Source organism: Geotrypetes seraphini, chromosome 10, assembly GCF_902459505.1.
Source record: "Geotrypetes seraphini chromosome 10, aGeoSer1.1, whole genome shotgun sequence".
NCBI classification, from domain to species: Eukaryota; Metazoa; Chordata; class Amphibia; order Gymnophiona; family Dermophiidae; genus Geotrypetes; species Geotrypetes seraphini.
The window spans coordinates 14,668,651-14,693,936 of record NC_047093.1 but is presented as its reverse complement, the minus strand read 5'-3'; the positions used below and the strand labels follow the sequence as shown (position 1 = coordinate 14,693,936).

Sequence of the window (25,286 nt, the reverse complement as noted above, 5' to 3'; positions counted from 1 at the left end):
TCCACACCAGGTTTTTTATTCCTCCTCTTTCACCAGAGGGCTCTTCTGTGCTCTTCAGTTCTTCCTTCTGAATGCAAGCCGGAAGGAGTCTTTCTGATCTGCTGTGTATATTTTTTATTTTCTGAGGGTTTTGATGGGTCTTGGTGGTTTTGGTGCTCCAGAGTTCCTCAGGTTGAGGGGAAAGCTCTGCCTGCGTGGAGAAGAAGCAGATTTGAGATCTGCAGCTGACAGGCCAATCCTTCTGTGGTATCTGTTGGCCAGCCTGCAAAAGTTGTTGTGAACCTCTAGTAGCTTTACTTGCCTATTGGGTTACAGGGGCTTGAACACAGACTGTTAGCCCCCGCCCCCCCCCCCCCCCCCCCCCGGGTGATCAGTGGGCTCTTCAGGGCCTTTGTGTATGCCTTTGCTGTTGCAGAGCGAGCCCTCCCTGCTGGGAGAAACAGGGTCACAAGCAGGAGTGAGTACGTAAGATACGGTGGTGGCCAGCTCTTATGGAGTTCATTACTGACTCCCTGCAGGAGTTATAGCTGCACTCCCAGCAGGCTCTGTCTTCTCCATGCTCTATCCTCAGCAGAGCGAGATCTCAGTCCTCTTCTTTTCCCTAGCATCCTGACATGAAGTCTTAGTCACAGAGCAGTGCTTCTGAAGACTTTTTAAAGATAGCCAAAGCAGTGGCTAGGCTTTATTCTTGACATAAGTGTATCAGCAGATGTTTCCTCAACCTAAGGTGGATTACTTAGTTGTGCAAGTAATTAAACGCACTTCCTTGCCAAGTGAGGGAGATGTGGTATTAAAGGATATACAGAGTGAATGTGATCCCTAGCGCTTTATTTGGCATTGTTGCTCAGAAGCAACATGTGCCTTCTTTGGCTCATATGGGAGATCTGCATTTCCAAATGCCTGTTACTTGGCATTGTTGTTCTCGTTCAACATCAAGTTCGTACTGGAAGCCAGAAATATCCACCTCTGGGAGCAGGGACAACAACTGGAATAAGCCATGAAAACAGCCCTAGAGTGGGGCAGGGAGCAATTGGTGCAGCCATAATGGGGAGTGAGTGACATGGTAACGTATCCAGAGGATATGTGGATTACAACCCCCCAGAATTTTTCCTGAATGGTTCTCCCTACCTAATGGATTCTGTCTGGTTTTTACCAAGTTGAGTAATAAATCAGGTGTCCTCAAACGGATGGACCATTCGGGTCTTTATCTGCCGTCATATACTATGTTACTATGTTACTATATGAATGTCCTTAAAACCTAAGGATATAAGGACACCCCTTACTAGAAAACACATTTCTAGTTCTTGATTTTTGGCCACGTTTAAGCCAGGCTTTATAGAAACCTATGCTGTAAAGCAGCCGTTTCACCATCATCTCTCCCTTAGCAAAGGAAAAGTCCTAGACTGGAAAACAGCTAATGTCATTCCACTCCACAAAAAAGGAAGCAGGACGGAAGCTACGAACTACAGACCAGTGAGTCTCACATCAATAGTAAGCAAACTAATGGAAACTCTAATCAAACACCAATTGGATACGGTCCTTAACGAGGGGAATCTGCGAGATCCCCATCAACATGGGTTTACAAAGGGGAGGTCCTGTCAATCCAACCTGATCAGCTTCTTTGACTGGGTGACGAGGAAGCTGGATATTGGGGAGTCCCTGGACGTCGTGTACTTAGATTTCAGCAAAGCATTCGATAGCGTACCACACCGCAGGTTGTTGAGCAAGATGAGCTCTAAAGGTTTGGGAGATATCTTGACTACATGGGTGGGGGACTGGCTAGGAGGTAGACTTCAGAGGGTGGTGGTGAATGGCTCCCCCTCCGAAACGACAGAGGTGATAAGTGGAGTGCCGCAGGGCTCAGTCTTGGGCCCAATCTTGTTCAACATCTTCATAAGGGACTTGGCTGAGGAGCTTCAGGGTAAATTAACGTTATTCGCCGATGACGCCAAATTATGCAATATAGTGGACAAGAACACAACAGGACCTGACAACAAATCCAAGACCGATAGTATGGCACACGACCTCCTCCTACTGGAGAATTGGTCCAGGACCTGGCAACTAAACTTCAATGCCAAAAAATGCAAGGTCATGCACCTTGGCAACAAAAATCCATGTAAGACTTACACTCTTAATGGTGAGATCCTAGAGAGAACTGTAGCGGAACGAGACTTAGGGGTAATCATCAGTGAGGACATGAAGACTGCAACTCAGGTGGAGAAAGCTTCATCTAAAGCCAGACAAATCATGGGTTGCATACGAAGGAGTTTCGTTAGCCGTAAGCCCGAAGTCATAATGCCATTATATAGGTCCATGGTGAGACCCCATCTGGAATACTGTGTACAATTCTGGAGACCACATTATCGCAAAGATGTGCTGAGACTTGAATCGGTCCAGCGAATGGCCACATGGATGGTCACGGGGCTCAGGGATCTCCCGTATGAGGAACGGCTGAATAAATTGCAGCTCTACTCCCTAGAGGAACGCAGGGAGAGGGGGGACATGATCGAGACATTCAAGTACCTCAAGCGCCGTATCGAGGTGGGGGAGGATATCTTCTTCTTCAAGGAACCCACGTCAACACGAGGGCATCCATGGAAAATCAGGGGAGGGACATTGTATGGCGACACCAGGAAATACTTCTTCACCGAGAGGGTGGTGGATCGATGGAATGGTCTTCCGATGCAGGTGATTGAGGCCAGCAGTGTGCCTGATTTTAAAGCTAAATGGGATCGAAAGGTGGGATCTCTTCGCAAAGGGAGGTAGGGGAGGGTCATTGGTGTGGGCAGACTTGATGGGCCTTGGCCCTTATCTGCCGTCACTTTCTATGTTTCTATGTTTCTGCCAATTAAAGGGTTAAAAGACATTTTGAGGTGCTGGCCTTTGGAATCAAAGCAGCTGCAGTGGCCTGTTTTGTGGTATGAGCCTGTCATTCCAGATTGCATAGGTTTACACTGGAACAGGGTGAGCCTGTGCCTCAGAATTTAGTGCCAGGGGTAGATTATGTGGCTGATGCTGTCTGTGACATGAGCTACATCTTGGCTTATTCTATCTCAGCCTGAAAACTGCTTTGGATCAGGCAATGGGTGAGAGATTCCACCTCCAAGGCTGCGCTCAGCAAACTTCCTTTCAAGGTACAAAGGTTTTTCAGAAAGGAAATGGAAGATCATCTGGCCAGTGTAGCAGATCACCGACCATAGTCTTTACCTGACAGCAGATCGTGAACCTCAAGAGGCCCCGGGCAGTCTAATTTTCATGGCTCCAGATGCTTTCAGCAGTACTTGGAAGGAACCTTATCTCATAAATCCTCTCGGGGAGACCATTGAGTGCTAGGGATCATTTGGAGTAGTTACAAGCTCAAATTTGCCCATCCCTTAGCAGACTGGTTTGTGGACTCTCCAGCAGGGTGCCTGGAGAAGGCTAGCTGGATTTCAATCACAGTCCGAAGACTGGTAGAAATTCAGGCCATAGAACCCATGCCACCCAAGGGGTTGGGCTTGGGCAGATACTCCATATACTTCATACTGCCCAAAAAAGGCTCAAAGGATTGAAGACCCATTCTGGATCTCGCACATGTCAATTCAGTGCTGAAAGTTCCATGCTTTCCTATGGAAACAGTATGGTCAGTCATCACAGTGGTTGTGCTGTGGGAATTTCTGGCTTCCCTAGATTTGACAGAGGCCTTCCTTTATATTCCCATCTTTCCAGAGCACAGGATGTTCCTGAGATTTAATGTCCTGGAGAATCATTACCAGTTCTCGGCACTTCCCTTTGGTCAGGTGACAGCATACCTCAAGGTCACCGAGGTGATGGTATTGGTAACTGCGTATCTCTACAGGATAGGTTTGCAAGTGCTTACCTGGATGACTAGCCGATCAGGGCTCTGTTGTTCTCAGGATGAGAGCAAGCAGTGACAGGTAGTCCGAGTTGTGTGAATAATGAATTTTCAAAAGAGCTAACTGATGCCATCCCAGTCTCTGGAATACCTGGGACTCTTCAACACGGCAGAAGGCTGTTTCTGTCTTCCAGAGGCATGCAGACAGAAGCTTTCTACCCAGCTAACCAACAGGATGGCCAAGCCAGCTCCGTCCTTGTGGCACCACCTTCAAGTGCTAGGAGCCATGGCATCTACAATAGATGTGGGCCAAGGCTCCCATGCAACCTCTTCAGAATGCATTGCTATCACGGTGGACTCCGGAATCCTGTGCCAGTATGATCCGGTTGCTCAGTCCACAGACGTTGTCAAGAAGCATGCCTCTCAGACTAGCTTTGTGGGTGATTGTGACCACGAATGCCAGCCTCTTCAGCTGGAGAGCTCACTGCAGTAGACCTCCAGTCTAGAGGCATTGGTCGATCTCCCAGACGAAGTGGTTGATCAGCAGATTGGAACTTTGGGCCATTCGTTTGGCGTTGCAGCAGCTGAAGAAGAGGCTGGATGGTCAGGCAGTCCGAGTCTTTTCGGACAATGCTACAGTGGTGGTGTATGTCTTTCGCCAAGGAGGTGCCAAAAGTGCACAGATGAGTCTGGAGGCCCGCTTATTGTGCTGGTGGGCAGCGCTACACCTGCAGGCTCTTTCAAAAACCTGGAGTGGATGCCTTCTGCATAATATGCAAGCATAGGGAGAATACCTTATCAGGCAGTATAACACACCTATCTACGAGAAAATATATTAGCAAGGTAAGAACCTGATCATTTTGTATATTGTCTGCACCAGGAAAAACATAGAAGCCTACAGTAGATATACCGTATGTCTTGTATTACTAGATGGGTCTCACTTTGGGTAGGTTAAAGAAAATCAAATGTGTGGATCCAGCAAGGTTGCATCTTCACAATAAGAGTATTTTAAAGATAGTTCATATGGGGAACCTAGTTAGGTATTAGTCTGATGTGCCATATGTTCTGAAGATTAACAAATTAATTGTCAGTCTGGTTTTGAAGATGTTTTTTTTTTTCATCCTCATAGCAGTAAAACCTTTTGCTCCTCATTTGAGTTATGGACAGTATGCTAAAATCAGTTGAAACTATGCACTTTTTAGGCTGTTGATTGAAGGACTGCACTAAAAACTTCATTGGTTTCTCACAAATCAAAGGCTCAGTTATACTGGAGGACCAAAAAAGCACTGGCAGCATAGTAGATGATGGCACAAAAAGACCAAATGGCTCGTCTAATGTGCTCTTCCACAGAATGCATAAAGAAATAGATTTATTTAGGAGACTAGAGGAAATATTTTTATAAGTAGTACAACTTGACATGCAAGTTTTTCTGTGTTGATAAAAACTAGCATTGACGGTGTGTGAACAGATCCTGATAGTATTACTGTTGTCTGCTCAGGCTCCTTTGGTGACTCGAGAGTTACTGCGGAAGATTATCTTCACTGGCTGAAACGTTACTGTGAAGTGTTTTATTATGGCTTGGCTGTGAAAATCTTGCAGCCCATTCCTGTGTCATCTACTGGCTGTGCATTTCGAGTCAATGAGAACACACACAACCTACAGATTCATGCAGGTATTAAGTGAAAGTTTTTAAAGTAACAGTGACTCTTCTGTAGTACTTTATCACAGTGCCTACAGTCTGAAAGGATCATTAAGAAAATGAAACCAATTGACTAAGAAAATTTCACATAATCTTCAGCCAGCGGCTTTTTTGCAATTATGAGTAGTTAATAAGGAAAAAATTCCAGAACTACAGGCAGTTCCTGTGTTAAGAACAAGTTACGTTTTTAAAGCTGTTCTTAAGTCGGATTTGTATGTAACTCAGAACTTGTAGATTTTCAGATTCTTGCTGCTTACATCTGCTCCCAGCTGACAAAAGGGTCAAAGTGTTCCTCTAAGGCACAGCATGCATAACCACACACTGTTCTTAATATGGCCATGCATCATTCCTGAATCTGCTACACAAGAAGTTTTAGGAGTCTGTGCCACTGGAAATACTGCTCAGTGAAATAAAATGAAGCCGCAACCGCGTTCTTAAATACGAGTCATACTTAAGTTGAGTGTCTAACTCGGGGACTGCCTGTATTCACAAACCAGTTCCTACATTCATTGCTGACTGAAAGTTGCAGTACTCAAAGCTACCACAAGGTAGAAGTACTGTATGATCTATAAAGTTGCTTCCAAAACTGTATTAAGGTAGTCCAATAAATAGAAACAGAAACAAGATGGCAGATAAAGGCCAAATGGCCCATCTAGTCTGCCCATCCGCAGTAACCATTATCTCTTTCTCTCTCCGAGAGATCCCACATGCCTATCCCAGGCCCTCTTGAATTTAGACACAGTCTCTGTCTCTACCACTTCTTCCGGGAGACTGTTCCAAGCATCTACCTAAAAACCTAAAGGACCTAGTCCGCTAAGGACGCAGGACCCAACACAGTCCGCGTTTCGACAACAAGTCTTCTTCAGGGGTCTTGGTTGCAAGCAGCGTTTCACTTGAGGCTCTCCACATATTGGCTCTTCCATGCATTCACCACTATAGGACCCCCAGGAACCTCTGAAGAAGACTTGTTGTCGAAATGCGGACCATGTTGGGTCCTGCGTCCTTAGTGGACTAGGTCCTTTAGGCACGTGGGATCTCTCAGAGAGAGAAAGAGATGATGGTTACTATGGATGGGCAGACAAGATGGGCCATTTGGCCTTTATCTGCCATCATGTTTCTGTTTCTATTTATTGGACTACCTTAACACCTTAATAACTTTATAGATCAGAGGTGTCCAATAGGTCGATCACGATCGACAGGTAGCTCGCCAAGGCAAAATGAGTCGATCATCCAGGACTCACTTTGCCTTGGCGATCTATCGGGCAGATCAATCTTCCTCTCCCCGACGTCAATTCTGCCGTCGGAGAGGAAGTTCGGGCCAGTCAATCGCTGCCTGGCTGGTCGGAACTTCCTCTCCGACAGCAGAATTGACGTCAGGGAGAGGAAGATTGATCGGCCCAAAGCAGAGAGAGCATGGGGCGGCGGCGGCGTTATCCATTGGTGGCGTTTGGGTCCTGTTCCCCGATGGCAGCGGCAGTGGCTTGGGGAAGGGCAGGGAGAAAGAAAGAAAGGGGGCAGGCAGGTAAACAGAAGGAAAGAAGAGAAACAGAAAAAAAGAAAGGGAGCATGAAGAGAGAAAGAAAGAAAGGTCAGGGAGAGAGGAAGAAAAAGTTGGGGGAGGGAATGAGGTGTGGAGGAGAGGAAGCATACAGGCTGAAAGAAAGATTGGATGCACAGTCAGAAGAAGAAAGTGCAACCAGAGACTCATGAAATCACCAGACAAGGTAGGAAAAATGATTTTATTTTAAATTTGGTGATCAAAATGTGTCTGAATTTATATCATGGTCCCCTTTTACTAAACCGCAATAGTGGTTTTTAGCACAGGGAGCCTATGAGCGTCGAGAGCAGCGCTGGGCATTCAGCGCAGCTCCCTGCGCTAAAAACTGCTATTGTGGTTTAGTAAAAAGGGAGGGGGTGGGTATTTGTCTATTTTTTTTATGGTTGTTACTGAGGTGACAGTGCATAGAGTCATCTGCTTTGACCTCTGAAAAAACCCTGGAATAGGAATGATAATTAACAATTCTATGCGTACAGTGTGCATTGTGGTTTTTTTTTTTTATTTTATTGTTGGTAGATCATTTTGACTTGGTCATTTTAAAAGTAGCTCGCGAATCAAAAAAGAGTGGGCACCCCTGTTATAGATCATACAGTACAGTGGTGCCTCGCATAACGGACGCCTCGCACAGCGAACTTCTTGTCTTGATTCGTACAACGGACTTCGTTTCACACAACAAAGTCGCCCGAGCTGCATCCTTCCGCGCAGTGTGCGTGACGCTACCGGCTACTATCCTCCTCCTCCATCAACCAAATGGGAAGTTACATCATGAGGGGAGAGGAAGGAGGAAGGAAGCCGTTGGCAGCATACGCACTGTTAGAGCCCCGTGGCTTGTGTTAAAGTTGTTTACAGACTTCAACAGCAGCGGGAGAAAGCAGTCGCCGGCCCTGTTTCGCCGATCGAGGGGGGGCCCTGTTTCGCCGATCGAGGGGGGGCCCTGTTTCGCCGATCGAGGGGGGGCCCTGTTTCACCGATTGAGGGGGGTGCCTGGTGTTGCCGATCACTGCAGGGGGGGGCGGGCTTTGGCAGAGGTGGGAGAAAGCAGTAAATGAGTGGAAGTTGGCAGGCCTGGGGATGGAAGGGCAGTCGAAATACGGTATGTTGGAGCAGGGGATGAGAGGGAGGGAGAGAAGGGGAAATATTGGACAAGGGCAGAAGGGATGCTAAATCATAGGGTGACAGGCAGAGAGAACAACAGGAAAAAGAGTGGAAGCAATCTTGAACCCTGAGGGTGAGGGAAGAGAGAGGTGGTGAGATGATTGATCATGGGGAGAGGGACAAAAGGGAATAGAGATGTGATAGGAAGATAGTGGAAGTAAAAGGACAGGGAGATGTATGTTTTTAGATGTATCTAAATAAAAATAATAACAAAAAATTTATCTTTTTTTATGTCATCTTAGCATATTTTATGCTGCAGAACGAATTATTTTTTTTAACATGTATTGTTATGGGAAAACGCGTTTCACATAACGAACTTTTCGCATAACAAACTTGCTCCTGGAACCAATTAAGTTCGTTGTGTGAGGCACCACTGTACTTCTACCTTGTGGTAGCTTTGAGTACTGCAACTTTCAGTCAGCAATGAATGTAGGAACTGGTTTGTGAATACAGGCAGTTCCCGAGTTAGACACTCAACTTAAGTATGACTCGTATTTAGGAATGCGGTTGCGGCTTCATTTTATTTCACTGAGCAGACTAGGTCCTTTAGGTTTTTATGTGGATGAACTTATTTCATGTGGATGATTCTATTGTACCTTAGAACTTTGATATTCTTAAAGTCCATTTAAGGAACATCGTCACTCCATAGTGGGGGGGTTTTTGTTGTTGTTTTTTTTCTGGATTTTCTTCTCTGTGGATATATCTACCACCCTTTCTGTAAGACAGTATTTCCTTAGATTTAACTTCATCCTGTGCCCTCTCATTGCAGTTTCCTTTCAAATGAAAGACTCAACTCATGCATATTTATATTGCATAGGTATTTAAACATCCCTATCATATCTCCCCTCTCCCGCCTTTCCTCCAAAGTATACAGATTGAGATCTTTAAGGGCTCCTTTTACAAAGGTTATTAGAGCCTTAACGCACGGAATAGCGCGTGCTAAAATGTCACGCACGCTAGCTGCTACCGCCTCCTCTTGAACAGGCGGTAGTTTTTTGGCTAGCACGCGCTAATCCGGTGCATGCGCTAAAAACGCTAACACACCTTTGTAAAAGGAGCCCTAAGTCTGTCCCCATACACCTTTTTTGTATTCTTTATTTCTGAGAATCATCTTTTAGAATATTTATTTATGTATTTATTGACTGAGAAATATTAACCAACTTTCTGAAGAGATTCGCCCAAGTACAATTTAACATAAAACTTTCAATTTTGTTAACAGCATAACAGTAGTAAAAAGGCCAAATAGAAACATAAATAGAATGAGTGAAGTAAACTCAAAATCAGCAAACTGAAACTTAATAATAGGACTACCATGAAAGTTTTAAAAATACACTTTTTTTTTTACCAGCACTGAAATAAGAGAGAGAATTCGATGTTATCATAATACTTATGAAATGCCTAATAAGCACATATTAACATTCAGATAACACAGATATGATGCTAACGCTTTTCTACAATACAGCTTATCCTACAACTGAGGGGCTAAGTGCAAATATTAGATGGGGACAAGATGGGTGGTACAGAGTCTGTTGGGATAAACAGATGGGTGGCTAAACTCAAGTTGTTATACACCCCCCCCCCCCTTTTATACATAGGAACTCTGAGCGTCGGGAGCCACACGGAGTATTCAGCGCGACTCCCTGCACTAATAACCACTATTGTGGTTTAGTAAAAGGGGGGGGACTGTTAAACAAGATATAAGCAAGCTAGTCCTAGGACAAAATGAGTGTATAGTCTCTCTGTGTCTCTCCCTCTCTCTCTCTCTCTAATAATAAAACCCTAGAACGCGCATGCGCTGTTGAAATATCGTGAGTCCTGGGGCGTGAGGTGTGCTTCTGTGTCACTCCTCACGGCGCCTGTGCCAGCGACTCATCAAAATTCAGCCAGTCTTGCAAAACTGGCTCCGGATTGGAAAGCAAAGAAGAAAAAAGTCGATTGTTCTTGCAGTCAGATGCTGCACTTCCTCCCTCCAAATTGGTGGGGGAGGGGGGGGGAGAGGTCTCCAGATGCAACGCAAGAGAGGATCGGGGTAAGCTCGCGGGGGTGGGGAATCCGAATTGCACACGTGCTCCAGCTCTGGATCAGATCCCCCTGCTGCTCTCTCCCCCCCCCCCTTTCCTGGCTCCGGAGGCAAATCGGTCTCAGCCCCGGGTGGGGGCGCGCGCCGGTCCCCGGTCTGATCCTGCCTCCGGTTCGGGTTTTAGCCACTCCCCGGTTACCCCAGTTCCGCTTCGGGATCGGAACCGGCTCCGGCCGCAACGGGGCACCGACTCTGCTTCTCCCTTTCTTTTTCTCGCCCTGGGAGGAGGATCGGGGAGGGAAAGACGTCAGTCCGGAAACAGCTGGGCAAAGCCCAGCCCCACGGGGAGAGAGGCAAAATGTAGATCCGGCAGGACAGGGCGGCCCTGAGCGGATCCTGCGCCAGGGAGAGGAATAAGCTGGAGGGCCTTAAAATTCCAGGCAGTCGGGTTTTCCAGGATATTCCTAATGAATATGCATGAGACTGATTTGCATGCCTGTCTCCTGGCATCGGAGGGGGGGTGGGGGGGGTTCAATGGAAGGCAGGCAGGCAGGATGGCATGGGGGGTGGTTTCCATGTAAACATGCTGCTCAGGGAGGCAGGCAGGCTGGCATGTGGGGGTTTCAATGGAAGGGGGATGGGAGGCAGGCAGAGAGGCTGGCATCAAAGGGGGGTGGGGGGTTTCATGGAAACATGCTGCAGGCAGGCAGGCAGACTTGCATCGGGGGGGTTCAATGGAAGGGGAGGCAGGTAGGCAGGCTGGCATTGGAGGGGGGGTGGGGGTTTTCAATGGCAGGCAGACAGGCTGGCATCGGAGGGGAGGTGGGGTTTCAATGGCAGGCAGGCTGGCATCAGGGGGGTGGGGTGGTTTCCATGGAAACATGCTGCTCAGGGGGATGGGAGGCAGGCTGGCCTGGGGGGGTGTTCAATGGAAGGGGATGGGAGGCAGGCTGGCATTGGAGGGGGGTGAGGTGAGGAAGGAGGCACTGGGGTCACTAAGGACATAGAAAGGGGCACTATGGACTTAGGAAGGGGCACTAAGGACATAGTTTGGAGGAGGCAAAGCTACGTCGGGCAGAACTGCAGAAGGCTAGAGCACTTCAGTCCTATTATGAAGCCAAGGCCAGAAGAGAGAAGAAGATTAAAAGCAAAAAGTAAATCATCTTATCCCAGGACAAGCAGGCAGCATATTCTTTACGCATGGGTGACGTCACCGACGGAGCCCACGGTACGGACCTTTTTACTAGAAAGTTCTAGTTGGCCGCACCGCGCGTGCGCGAGTGCCTTCCCGCCCGACGGAGGAGTGCGTGGTCCCCAGTTTCTTCGTTTCCGCGGAGCGAAGAAGACGTGTGTTTTTCAACGTTGTTGAAATACTCCTTTTGCCTTCCATCTCGCGTTCTTTTTTCGATTTTTTCACCTTCGGGTGCTTTTTTCTTTCTATTACAAAAAAAAAAAAAAAAAAATTTCTTTCTTTTGCTTTATTTTTTCGTTCCTGCCCCGGCGGGGCCTGTTAGCACGATCCAGGCCTCGGGGTTTGATTTTGCGGAGGCCGTGTTCCCATTCATGCCCCCGCAGCCCGGTTTTAAGAAGTGCCAGCAGTGTGCACGCCCGATCTCCCTCACTGACCCACACAACTGGTGTTTGCAGTGCTTGGGACCGGATCATCGGGCGGATTCCTGCACCCGCTGTGCCACTCTTAAAAAACGCACTTTGAAGAATCGTCAAATCCAACAAAATCTACTTTTCGGCACCGGCCCGACTATGGATTCGACCTCTTCATCTGCGGCACCGTCGAAATCGACACCAACCACTTCGACACCGCCTGAGTCGACATCGGCGCCCCCGGCGCCAGGTAAGCCGGCTAAGAAGCCTTCCACCCTTGAGCGCCCTCCCACTTCGGGGACGACACCAGTCCTTTCGGCTCCACGCCGAGCCAAAAAACGCTCCACTCCGATTTCGGTGAGTGCCTCGTCATCGGCCCCCTCATCGCCGGAGTGTAGAGCGGCACCCATGGAACCAAAGAAGAAAAAAGTGGTTCCGGTGCCTCCCCTGGATGACCGCATCGCGGCCATCCTCCAGGACAAGTTGCAGGAACAACTCCACAAGCAACTTAAGCAGCTCTTACCCTCTATCTTGGCACCGCTGCTCTCGGTACCAGACCGGCCCGAGACCCATACCGTCCAACCGGTATCCACTCCCTCGGTACCTATGGACTCCTCCATGCCCATTCTCTCGGCACCGCATCTCCATTCCCATGCCGAGGCTATGGCCTTGACGACGACCGATCCTCCTCGGGACCGGGCAGGGCACCGGTCTCCCCACGACTCCGACCGGCACCGTACTTCTCGGGACCGAGACAGACACAGGTCTACATCACCTGGTAACGTCTCGGTACGCTCAGGCAAATCTTTGTCTAAAACTCACCATGCCGAGCCTTCCACTCCAGTCTCTTGACACGCACATACCGATGTCAGAGACCCGGACCTATGGGAACAATCCCCTACCGGTACCGAGGAGGATGCATCGTCGTCGGATGAAGAGCCTTCGGCACCCGATACCGCATCTAAACCTGAACAATCTTCCTTCTCTAAATTCCTCAGGGAGTTGTCGGGTGCTTTGTCTTTGCCTCTGGAATCTGACTCTAAGAAGTCACAAGCTTTCCTGGAGGCATTAGATTTCGATCAACCTCCCAAAGAGTTCCTAAAGTTGCCCGTGCATGATATCTTACGGGAAACTTTTTATAAAAATTGGGAGAACCCGCTGACTGTTCCTGGGGCCCCCCGTAAATTGGACAGCCTCTATAGGGTTATACCAATCCCAGGATTTGATAAACCCCAACTCCCTCATGAGTCTCTCCTGGTGGAGTCCACTTTAAAAAAGACTCAGGGCTCCAGTGTCTATGCCTCCACCCCTCCTGGCAGAGAGGGCAAAACTATGGACAAGTTTGGCAAGCGGCTCTATCAGAATGCCATGCTTGCCAACAGGGCAAACAACTACTCGTTCCATTTTTCATTCTACCTCAAACATCTGGTAATGCAACTCTCCGCCATGCAAAAGTACATGCCAGAGCATAAGGTTCCACTTTTCCAGCAGCACATCTCCAGCCTGCTTCAACTGAGAAAATTCATGGTGCGCTCTATCTATGACTCTTTTGAGCTCACCTCCCGTGCATCTGCCATCGCTGTGGCTATGCGCCGTCTGGCCTGGCTCAGGGTCTCTGATCTGGACGTCAACCATCAGGACCGACTAGCCAACGCCCCATGTCTGGGAGACGAATTATTCGGAGAGTCCCTGGATACCACCACACAGAAACTCTCCGCCCATGAGACCAGATGGGATACTCTCATTAAACCAAAGAAAAAGGCTCCTCCTGCTCGTCCTTACAGACCACAGACCTCATATCAGCGCAGGTTCTCCGCTAGGCCGCTCAATCCACCTCCACAGCAACCTAGGCGGGCCCGCCAACACCAGCACACCCAGGCTCGTGCCCAGTCTAATCAACCGGCCAAGGCTCTTCCTCCTGCCAAACCATCTCAGCCCTTTTGACTCCTCTCTCCAGGGCTTAGCCAGTCTTCCACCCTCATTGCCTCTTCCTCAGCCGATCGGAGGCAGGCTTCACATCTTCATCAGCCGTTGGGAGGTCATCACATCGGACCAGTGGGTCCTAAACATCATCCGCCACGGCTACTCTCTAAACTTCCAGACTCTTCCACCAGACAATCCTCCCGTAGAGTCTGCTTCTCTTTCAACTCAAACCCCCCTCCTCCTGAGGGAGGTCCAATCCCTCCTTCTACTCAATGCCATCGAAGAAGTACCTCTGGAACAAAGGGGCCGGGGATTCTACTCCCGTTACTTTCTAGTTCCAAAAAAGACAGGAGACCTACGTCCCATTCTCGACCTCCGGGACCTCAACAAGTGTCTCGTCAAGGAGAAGTTCAGAATGCTCTCCCTTGCCACGCTGTACCCTCATCTCTCTCGGAACGACTGGCTATGTTCCCTGGACCTCAAGGAGGCCTACACTCACATCCCAATCAATCCATCCTCACGTCGCTACCTACGATTCCAGGTGCACCATCGCCATTATCAGTACAAGGTGCTACCTTTTGGCCTGGCATCATCTCCCAGAGTGTTCACCAAATGCCTCATTGTGGCGGCGGCCTTCCTCAGGTCTCACAACCTCCAGGTGTTTCCCTACTTGGACGATTGGTTAGTGAAAGCACCTACGTCTCCACTTGTGCTACAAGCCACTCATCATACCATCTCTCTCCTCCATCTTCTGGGATTCGAGATCAACTACCCCAAGTCGCATCTGCTTCCCACACAGCGACTTCAGTTCATCGGAGCGGTTCTCGACACCACACTAATGAGGGCGTTTCTCCCCTCCGATCGTCAGCGAACTCTGCTACGCCTGTGTCGTCAGGTGCTCCTTCATCACTCCATTTCTGCCAGACAAATGATGGTCCTCCTGGGCCACATGGCCTCGACGGTTCATGTGCTTCCCCTGGCACGACTCCACCTCAGAACACCTCAATGGACTCTGGCCAACCAGTGGTCACAGACCTCGAATCTTCTTTCTCATCCCATCTCTGTGACATCGTCTCTTCAGCGATCTCTACAATGGTGGTTGGACTCCTCAAATCTTTCCAGGGGCCTTCTTTTTCATCTGCCCCCGCATTCCATGATCATCACCACGGATGCCTCCCCTTATGCATGGGGAGCTCACCTGGGAGACCTACGCACCCAAGGTCTTTGGACCCCGCAGGAGCGTCTCCATCACATCAATTTCCTGGAACTACGAGCCATGTTCTATGCTCTCAAGGCCTTCCAGCACCTTCTCTGCCCTCAGGTTCTGCTTCTGTGCACGGACAACCAAGTTGCCATGTACTACATCAACAAACAGGGCGGCACCGGATCTCGCCTCCTTTGTCAGGAGGCTCTTCGCATTTGGACCTGGGCCACGGCCCGCAGTCTCTTCCTCAAGGCTGTCTACATCCAGGGCGAACAGAACTCCCTGGCCGACAATCTCAGCCGCATCCTTCAACCTCACGAGTGGACTTTGGATCCTCCCACGCTCCACTCCATCTTTGCTCGCTGGGGCACTCCGCAGGTGGACCTATTCGCAGCTCCTCACAACCATCAGCTGCCCCAGTTCTGCTCCAGACTCTTCTCTCCTCACCGTCTGGCCCCGGATGCATTCCTGTTCGACTGGACGGATCGGTTCCTCTATGCCTTTCCTCCTCTACCTCTGATGTTGCGGACTTTATCCAAACTCCGCAGGGACGGAGCCACCATGATCCTCATAGCTCCCCGGTGGCCTCGTCAACACTGGTTCTCCCTTCTACTTCAACTCAGCTCCAGGGAGCCCATTCCTCTACCTGTGTTTCCTACTCTACTTACACAGCAACATCAGTCTCTACTACATCCCAATCTGTCTTCCCTCCACCTGACAGCTTGGTTTCTCTCGGGCTAACCTCTTCAGGAAATCTGTCTCAGCCTGTCCGTCTCATTTTGGACGCCTCCAGGAAGCCGGCCACCCTCCAATGTTACCATCAGAAGTGGACCAGGTTCTCCTCTTGGTGCCTCCGTCATCATCACAATCCCACCTCCTTAGCGGTGGAAACTGTTCTAGACTACTTACTCTCCCTGTCCAACGCAGGCCTCAAGTCCACCTCAATCAGAGTCCATCTCAGTGCCATCACGGCATTCCATGAGCCTGTCCTAGGAAAACCTCTCACGGCTCACCCTCTGGTTTCCCGATTCATGAGGGGCCTCTTCAACATCAAACCACCTCTGAAGCCTCCTCCGGTTGTCTGGGACCTGAATGTGGTTTTGTCTGCCCTCATGAAACCTCCCTTTGAGCCACTTGCCACAACTTCGCTCAAATTTCTGACATGGAAGGTTCTTTTCCTCATTGCCATCACCTCTGCCAGGAGGGTTAGTGAGCTTCATGCACTGGTTGCCGATCCACCGTTCACTATTTTTCACCATGACAAGGTGGTTCTGCGCACCCATCCAAAGTTCCTTCCAAAGGTGGTCTCAGCCTTTCACCTCAACCAGTCCATTGTTTTGCCTGTGTTCTTCCCGAAGCCTCATTCACTCCCCGGAGAACAGGCATTACACAGTCTTGACTGCAAGCGTGCCCTGGCTTACTATCTCGATCGTACAAGGGCTCACCGCTTGTCCCCTCAGCTCTTCCTGACCTTCGACCCGAATCGTTTGGGTCGACCGGTCTCTAAACGGACGCTATCCAACTGGCTTGCAGCTTGCATCGCGTTCTGTTACGCTCGGGCCGGTCTGTCACTAGACGGTGCTGTCACGGCCCACAGGGTAAGAGCTATGGCCGCTTCTGTTGCTTTCCTCCGTTCCACACCCATTGAGGAAATCTGCAAGGCGGCCACCTGGTCCTCAGTTCACACATTCACTACTCACTACTGTCTGGATGCTTTCTCCAGACGGGATGGGCACTTCGGCCAATCTGTACTTCAGAATTTATTTTCCTAATGGCCAACCATCCCCCCTCCCTCTTTGTTAGCTTGGAGGTCACCCATGCGTAAAGAATATGCTGCCTGCTTGTCCTGGGATAAAGCACAGTTACTTACCGTAACAGGTGTTATCCAGGGACAGCAGGCAGATATTCTTACGTCCCACCCTCCTCCCCGGGTTGGCTTCTTAGCTGGCTTATACTAACTGGGGACCACGCACTCCTCCGTCGGGCGGGAAGGCACTCGCGCACGCGCGGTGCGGCCAACTAGAACTTTCTAGTAAAAAGGTCCGTACCGTGGGCTCCGTCGGTGACGTCACCCATGCGTAAAGAATATCTGCCTGCTGTCCCTGGATAACACCTGTTACGGTAAGTAACTGTGCTTTTTCTGTGACGTTATTTCAGATAGCCACAAACACCAGTTATTGACAAAATTTGTTACAGAGCAAAATGGGACTTTAAATACACATAATATTAAATGCTAAAGTAAGCTGCAGAGATTAATAAGCTAATTATTATTGGCACTGGGTGCATAATCATATACAGATCCCCCCCCCCAGGGGTTAGGGGCGCAGCCCCCTTGTGAATACCATAAGTTCGTAAATAAACTATCTCATCTCGCGATCTCTCTTTCCATGGATTCAGTGGTGTCATCCTCTTAAATCTCTTCCTCACATCATTCCTCTCTGTAGACTTTATTTAATATCTCTGGTGTAGCTACAGCAAAACTGTCACACGCTGCTGTGGTGTTAGTCAGGGCCTTTTCTCTCGGCACCTCTGGATGATGTCAGTCAGGGGCAGAGTCAGCTCTGTCCCAGGCCCAACCACGCTCAGCTGTTCCTCGGAGAATAAATTCCCAACAAGCTGATCTGGAGAACACTTGTGAATAACCAAAGTCACAAATGCCAAACCGAAGATAGGGAGGGAGACCTGTATATAACTTTTTAAGTACGGTATTAGTGGCAAAATTTGTAAGCACCAAGTCATCTAGATGCCTAAAATTAGCACTTGCAACCTGCAACTAGGCCATTACTTACCTCAGCTATGGCACATGAGATGAGATGAGAAGGAGGCACTGAGGGCACTAAGGACACAGGGAGATTCACAGACAAAAAAAATGACAGACAGGCAGCGTGCAAGGAGAGAGAGACAAAGAAAAAAAATACCCAGACAGACAGACATCTACTCTAGCACCCGTTAATGTAACGGGTTTAAAGACTTATATATATATATATATATATATATATATATATATATATATATATATATATATATACAAAAAGCTTAGCGCGCCTTTATTGATCCAACCTTATTTCTTGCGTATATTTCTCCTTTTGATGGGGACTACTATACCTAAGGGCTCCTTTTACAAAGCTGCGCTAGCGGTTTTAGTGCACGCTAAATTGCCACATGCGCTAGACGCTAACGCCAGCATTGAGCTGGCGTTAGTTCTAGCCGCGTAGCGTGGGTGTAGCACGTGTTAAAATTCTGCGTGCGTTAAAAATGCTATCACAGCTTTGTAAAAGGAGCCCAAAGTTCATTTTATTTTTATATAAATAACAGTTACTGAGGGTTTTTTTTATGTTGTAAGGTTTTTGTTTCTAGATTCTGGAATTTAATGAAAAAATGTGAAAATAAGTATTAAAATTTCCCTTTCTAGTGCATTCATTTAATGATTTACTTTATGGGTTATTCTACAGAAGACCTACTGAAATTCTTGAAACAGAAGAAACCCAAAGATGCTTTTTGTATAGTGGGGATCACGATGATAGACCTGTACCCAAAAGAGTCCTGGAATTTTGTTTTTGGTCAGGCTTCTTTGACAGAAGGTACTGTGTGTTTTACGTCCCGTCCTCTTCAAAGACCCCAGGTGGGAAAACATAAATATGAACAAAAATACTTTTTTTTTTCTCTTGAACGATGCATGTTTAGAAAGCGTCTGGATTGACTGTAATTACTTAGAGGTTTTCTCTTTAAATTTTACAATTATAAATTAATAAATAGGAAAATTTTTAAAATACCTCATGAACCTTCATCAGTCTGTTTATATTTCTTTTCCTGCCACTATCTATAATATATCTTATATATATAATTAAAATCTTGTATAAGGGCTCCTTATACAAAGCTGCACTAGCACTGTTCCTATGGCAAATACACCAAAGCCCATTCAATTCCTAAAGGCTTTGGTGCATTCGCCATAGGAACAGCGCTAGTTCATTTGCCATGGAAGAAGTGCTACTGCAGCTTTGTAAAAAGAGGCCCTAAGTTTCAAACACTGGAGCATGGCTGGCTGCAAAGTCGGCAATATCGGTTTCATACCATTTGATCAACAGAAGATAGTAAAGTGTTATGTGGATTTATGAGCTGCTTTAAACCTCTACCTTATAAAGTTCATTAGCGCATACACTTCTCCCTCCGTAGTCGTGGTTTCTGCACTCGCGATTTCAATTGTTTGTGGTTTTTAGCTTGCTGGCTCCTCCCCCCAAATTACATCATCCATTAGTGCGGATAAAAATTTTGGCGCGTTTTTCCGAGCACCGATTCCCAGCGTGCACAGAGAAAATCGCTGATTCCCAACTTGCACAGAGAAAATCGCAAATGTGGTCTTTTTTGTTATTCGCGGTTTCACCATATTCACGATGGTTTTTAATAGAAAACCGCGAATAACATATGAAAAAGTTATTCATGGTTTTTCTGTTTTCCCTATCACCGCGAATACGGAGGGAGAAGTGTACTGTTTAAATAAGGCTGGTTGCAGCTAGTCTAGCTTGTGAGTTAGTTCAGCCTCCAATGTACAAATGGGTTCTTCTTGGCAGCTTTTACCGACTGCGGTAGCAGCCACTGAGAATCGTATGCAAATGCATTACAAGGAACTTATTAGTATTAAAATGAGCTCTCCGTGTAATGCACAGCACGGAACACCCACATTTTAGCTTACAAATTTTTCTGAAAGGTTGAAGCTGTCAGTAGCATGAAACACACACACATACTGTAGCAAAGAAGCTTCAACTGTGGGATTTTGCTTTTACCCTTGCTGCTGCTTGTTTGGCACTCCAGCGATCACAGCTCTGCACTGTAATGGGCTTTGCCCAGGAGCTGTGCCTACCACTCACTTCTTATGCGCAGGTGTTCTCTCCCTTTTACTACTGATCCTTAACACAAAGAGCATGCACATAATTTGCTTGCAATTTGTGTTGAGCATTGCCTGGCAAAACTAGATCACTCTGCCATGTTCTATGCATCAGCCCCTACGTAAGAGACTGGGATTTTCACATGCATAGTGCAATACAGTCTCTGACCAGGAGATGTCACTTCGAGCACCTTGTTCTGTTTACAGTGGTGCCTCACACAACGAACTTAATTGGTTCCAGGAGCAAGTTTGTTATGCGAAACGTTCGTTATGTGAAACGCGTTTTCCCATAAGAATACATGTAAAAAAAAATAATTCGTTCTGCAGCATAAAATATGCTAAGATGACATAAAAAAAGATAAATTTTTGGTTATTATTTTTATTTAGATACATCTAAAAACATAATTGTTTTTTAAAACAACACACATTTTTTAAATTTAAAGACAGACTAAGTAGAGTCTAATTTTACAGTGAGAGAGGGCAGAGTCTCAGCGGCAAAAACTGGGACTTAACTGTTCATTTTTTTTTTTTTTCTACCGTGTTTCCCCGATGATAAGGCAGGGCCATCAAATAAGACAGCCCCCCCTTTTTAGAAAAAAATGTAAAATAAGGCACCCCCCCGCAAATAAGCCACCCACCGATACCTGCGCTTACCCGAATCGGGTGGTACGGTGGGTGACTCCGTGTGGTCCCTGGCACCCCCGACACGATCGGGGCAAGAGGGAGCTCAAGCCCTCTTGCCCCCCCGACTCCCCGACACGATCGGGGCAAGAGGGAGCCCAAGCCCTCTTGCCCCCAGACTCCCCGACACGATCGGGGCAAGAGGGAGCCCAAGCCCTCTTGCCCCCCCGACTCCCCGACACGATCGGGGCAAGAGGGAGCCCAAGCCCTCTTGCCCCCCCCCCGACTCCCCGACACGATCGGGGCAAGAGGGAGCCCAAGCCCTCTTGCCCCCCCGACTCCCCGACACGATCGGGGCAAGAGGGAGCCCAAGCCCTCTTGCCCCCCCGACCCCCCGACACGACCGGGGCAAGAGGGAGCCCAAGCCCTCTTGCCCCGCCGATTCCCCAACTCCCCGACAATATTGGGCCAGGAGGGAGCCCAAGTCCTCCTGGCCACGGCGACCCCCTAACCCCACCCTGCACTACATTACGGGCAGGAGGGATCCCAGGCCCTCCTGCCCTCGACGCAAACCCCCCCTCCCCCCAACGACCGCCCCCCCCAAGAACCTCCGACCGCCCCCCCAGCCGACCCGCGACCCCCCTGGCCGACCCCCACGACACCCCCAACCCCCTTCCCCGTACCTTTCTGTAGTTGGCCGGACAGACGGGAGCCAAACCCGCCTGTCCGGCAGGCAGCCAACGACGGAATGAGGCCGGATTGGCCCATCCGTCCCAAAGCTCCGCCTACTGGTGGGGCCTAAGGCGCCTGGGCCAATCAGAATAGGCCCGGGAGCCTTAGGTCCCTCCTGGGGGCAGGGCCTGAGGCACATGGTCGGGTTGGGCCCATGTGCCTCAGGCCCCGCCCCCAGGAGGGACCTAAGGCTCCCGGGCCTATTCTGATTGGCCCAGGCGCCTTAGGCCCCACCAGTAGGCGGAGCTTTGGGACGGATGGGCCAATCCGGCCTCATTCCGTCGTTGGCTGCCTGCCGGACAGGCGGGTTTGGCTCCCGTCTGTCCGGCCAACTACAGAAAGGTACGGGGAAGGGGGTTGGGGGTGTCGTGGGGGTCGGCCAGGGGGGTCGCGGGTCGGCTGGGGGGCGGTCGGAGGTTCTTGGGGGGGGCGGTCGTTGGGGGGGAGGGGGGGTTTGCGTCGAGGGCAGGAGGGCCTGGGATCCCTCCTGCCCGTAATGTAGTGCAGGGTGGGGTTAGGGGGTCGCCGTGGCCAGGAGGACTTGGGCTCCCTCCTGGCCCGATCGTGTCGGGGAGTCGGGGGGGCAAGAGGGCTTGGGCTCCCTCTTGCCCCGATCGTGTCGGGGAGTCGGGGGGGCAAGAGGGCTTGGGCTCCCTCTTGCCCCGATCGTGTCGGGGAGTCGGGGGGGCAAGAGGGCTTGAGCTCCCTCTTGCCCCGATCGTGTCGGGGAGTCGGGGGGGCAAGAGGGCTTGAGCTCCCTCTTGCCCCGATCGTGTCGGGGAGTCGGGGGGGCAAGAGGGCTTGGGCTCCCTCTTGCCCCGATCGTGTCGGGGAGTCGGGGGGGCAAGAGGGCTTGAGCTCCCTCTTGCCCCGATCGTGTCGGGGAGTCGGGGGGGCAAGAGGGCTTGGGCTCCCTCTTGCCCCGATCGTGTCGGGGAGTCGGGGGGGGCAAGAGGGAGCCAGGCGGAGAGAGGGCAGTTAAGCGCAGTGCCTGCGCGGAAGGATGCAGCTCGGGCGACTTCGTTGTGTGAAACGAAGTTCGTTGTACGAATCAAGACATAAAGTTCGTTGTGCGCAGCGTTCGCTGTGCGAGGCGTCCGTTATGCGAGGCACCACTGTACTTGGTTTTCAGCATGTTACACTTAGGACCTGTTTTACAAAGCCGCACGGCAACAGCCCCGAAGCCCTTTAAATCTCTATGGGCTTCGGGGCCGTTATGCGTGGCTTTGTAAAACAGGCCCTTAGTTTTACTCCTGAAACTCTCAGGGCCAGATTCTCTAATCTAGCTGGTAAAATCCGTTGGGTTGCTGTATTTCTGGCAAATTGTCCGATTTCAAAACGGCGATCAATGTTGAAACAATTTTGCATGCAAATAAGTTTCACGGAGATCCGCCATAATTCCATCCAGTCACTGTAAAAGCAACTGACACTTGCGCAGAGACGGCATGAGAAGCCCCGAAGCAGCCTCCCCCCTTTTACGGCACAGTTTTCCAGGGGTTGATTAGCAGCCAGAAGACCAGGTGAATCTGTGAGGCGGATGTCTTCTCTCTTTCATTCCATCTGAAATCCTGTGCTGAAGCAGGCAGGCACCACATGGCACAGTGAGTAAGGCTATTGAAACCTATGGGGAAAATTGGGAGGAGGGTTGTCTCTAAAAGTTGATTTTGAAGGTTTCTGAGCCCAGGTCCTCCTCCTCCTCCAAAACCCCTTTTCCTGTGATATTTTTCCTTCAGGGAGGTCTCCATGGGCCGGCTTTGATGTGATTTTTCTGGTGGTGGCCATCTTAAACTTATCTTTTTTTTTTTTCTTTTCCCTCCATATACCTCAACCCTCAATTTTGCTGAAAATCAACTGGGATGGACCTTTCGAGTCTTTTTACCTCTATATCATGCTAGGTTTGTGCTGGATGGCCGGCTAAGGAGTGTCCATGTCCCACATGTGACAGAGTGTGTGTGGGAGGGGCAGGAGCATCGGGCTCAGCCTCCTTTGAGTTCTCCAGAGCTGGGGATCTGTAGGAGGTGCGTCTACAGGGGAAGAGACCCAGGACCCTCCAATTCTGTATTGGCCAAGCACAGTCGCTTGTGGGCCACAGAGCTCAGGAGAATGGCGGGGGGAACTGCTGGGGTCAGAGAGACTCCCAGTATAAAGCTTCACACCAGATTTTGTGAGCCTTATGTGGAATGCTTATTTGAACTGCCAAGAGTCCTCAGTAGCTGTAAGCAGCACACCCTCTCGACAGGTGCCTTGACCAGACAAGGACACAGACTTGTACCAGAAGGCCTCAGATTTCTGGTTCAAGTGGCTCTTCTATCGAGAATCTGGAACACTTTGGGCTTACAGCATGGCTTTTGAGCGGGCGACTCTAACAAACAAGAGTTATTTGGACACGATCATTACCATGTTGCTCATAGATAGGAATCTGCCAATGGTTGCAGCCTAACCTAAGGCCTGGACATCTCTTCACCACTGGCATGCGGTGAAGGATGTAGAGCCCTGGAAAGTTCAAATTTTGGTAGTCCTGAATTTTTTTGTACGAGGGACTTCAGAAGGGGCTGTCGGTAGGTTCGGTAACAGGCCTTTTCTGTTTCCAAGCTCGGGGAAGGGAGGAGAGGGGTGCGGAAGAGGCTCCTTGGTTTTTCACCCTGATGTCACCCTGTTCATTAAAGGGGCTCTGCATTTTCACCCCCCCAATGTGTTTCCCTTCCTGGAAACTTAACATCCAGTTGCAAGGGCTTGGTACTGGTCTGTATAAGCTTTTACAGGAGGCTGTCCTTTTGGATTTTACAGTCAAGATAGGGTTCCTGGTGGTGTTTGTTGGCAAGATGGGTTTCTAAGTTACAACAAGCTCTTTCCTGCAGGGATGTTCCTTAGGATTATAGTAGCTGGACTCTCCCTACGCTCAGTTCTGTCTTTCTTACTGAAAATACTCTTGGCCTTCTACATCAGTCTGGAAGTTCATTTGCCTTTTTTTCGACCTATGGGGGTCTAAGAAAAAATATAGAACATTGCATTTGCTGGATGAATCAAGCGAGTGCTTCTTTGATACCTTGAACTTACCAATGAGTTTCACCTATTGAACCACCTTCTTGTTCTGACCAGTCATGCCAAGAAAGGGAGGTCAGCGTGTAAAGCTTCAATTTCCAGATGAATTTAAATAGCCATTTCCTCCAGTTAGGTGGGCTGTGGTAAACAGCCACCGATCAAGTTGAAAGCACACTCCAATATAGGGGTTGCTGCCTCTTGGGTGGAGACTAGGGCTGTCTCGCCTGAGGAGATATGTAGAGCAGCTACATGGTCTACTCTTCGTTCCTTTACCAGATTCTGTAGGGTGGATGTAGCAGCCAGGACAAATGTTGCTTCCGGGTCCTCCGTTTTGAAGGCAAGCTTAGCGGGCCAGACCTAAGTTCTGCTTTGGTACGTCCCTAAAGTTCAGGACCACTAGGCACATTGCACTAGAAAGAAAGATTAGGTTCTTATCTTATAATCTCCTTTCTTGTAGATGTGTCTAGTGGTCCTGAAGTCTCGCCCTATGTATGGGCTTTGCCTGCCTTCTGCCTTAGGATTTTAAGAATTCTCTATCTCTGAGGATTTGAGAGGATTAAAAAAAAAAAATAAAAATGATGCATAGGAAAGTCCTCATGACCATATAGTCTGGTTTAAGTCTGTGCTTGATAGCAAGTCATGCAAGTAGCTACAAGCTGTATACATGGTGCTGGTTACAAGTTTGGATGTTATTTCCTATGTTTGTTACAGAGCCAAACAGAATTGTGGTGTTGGATTTTCCCCTGTTTCCCTCCTTCATGTTATGGCTTTTATTACAGTGCTACGTGATTGCTTTTGTACAAATTAAGGGGGCAGGAGCAGCTTCCTGGGAAGGTAGAGGGGTTGGAAAATATGATTGACAGTTTTCTGCAAGCAACTTGCTGGTTGGGATACAAGACCCTAGAGTTCAGGATCACTAGACATATCTACGAGAAAGAAGATTACCAAGGTAAGAATTTAATCTTTCTTGACCCACGTTTTCCAATAGTTCTAAATGGGGTACAATAAAACAT

The 25,286-nt window shown here is 49.0% G+C and overlaps 1 protein-coding gene across 7 annotated transcripts in view; it reads left to right on the top strand.

Annotated features, from left to right (window-relative positions):
* Positions 1-25,286, top strand: part of AMZ2 (archaelysin family metallopeptidase 2) — a 44,021-nt gene that overhangs the window by 8,807 nt on the left and 9,928 nt on the right. For 5 of the 7 annotated variants that reach the window (XM_033960954.1, XM_033960952.1, XM_033960951.1 and 2 more), the window contains 2 exons: positions 5,334-5,507; positions 18,449-18,577. In XM_033960954.1, coding sequence (XP_033816845.1) covers positions 5,334-5,507; positions 18,449-18,577 — 303 coding nt within the window. The remainder of the gene's footprint in view (positions 1-5,333; positions 5,508-18,448; positions 18,578-25,286) is intronic. The other 2 variants (XM_033960955.1, XM_033960956.1) reach the window with 1 other exon arrangement.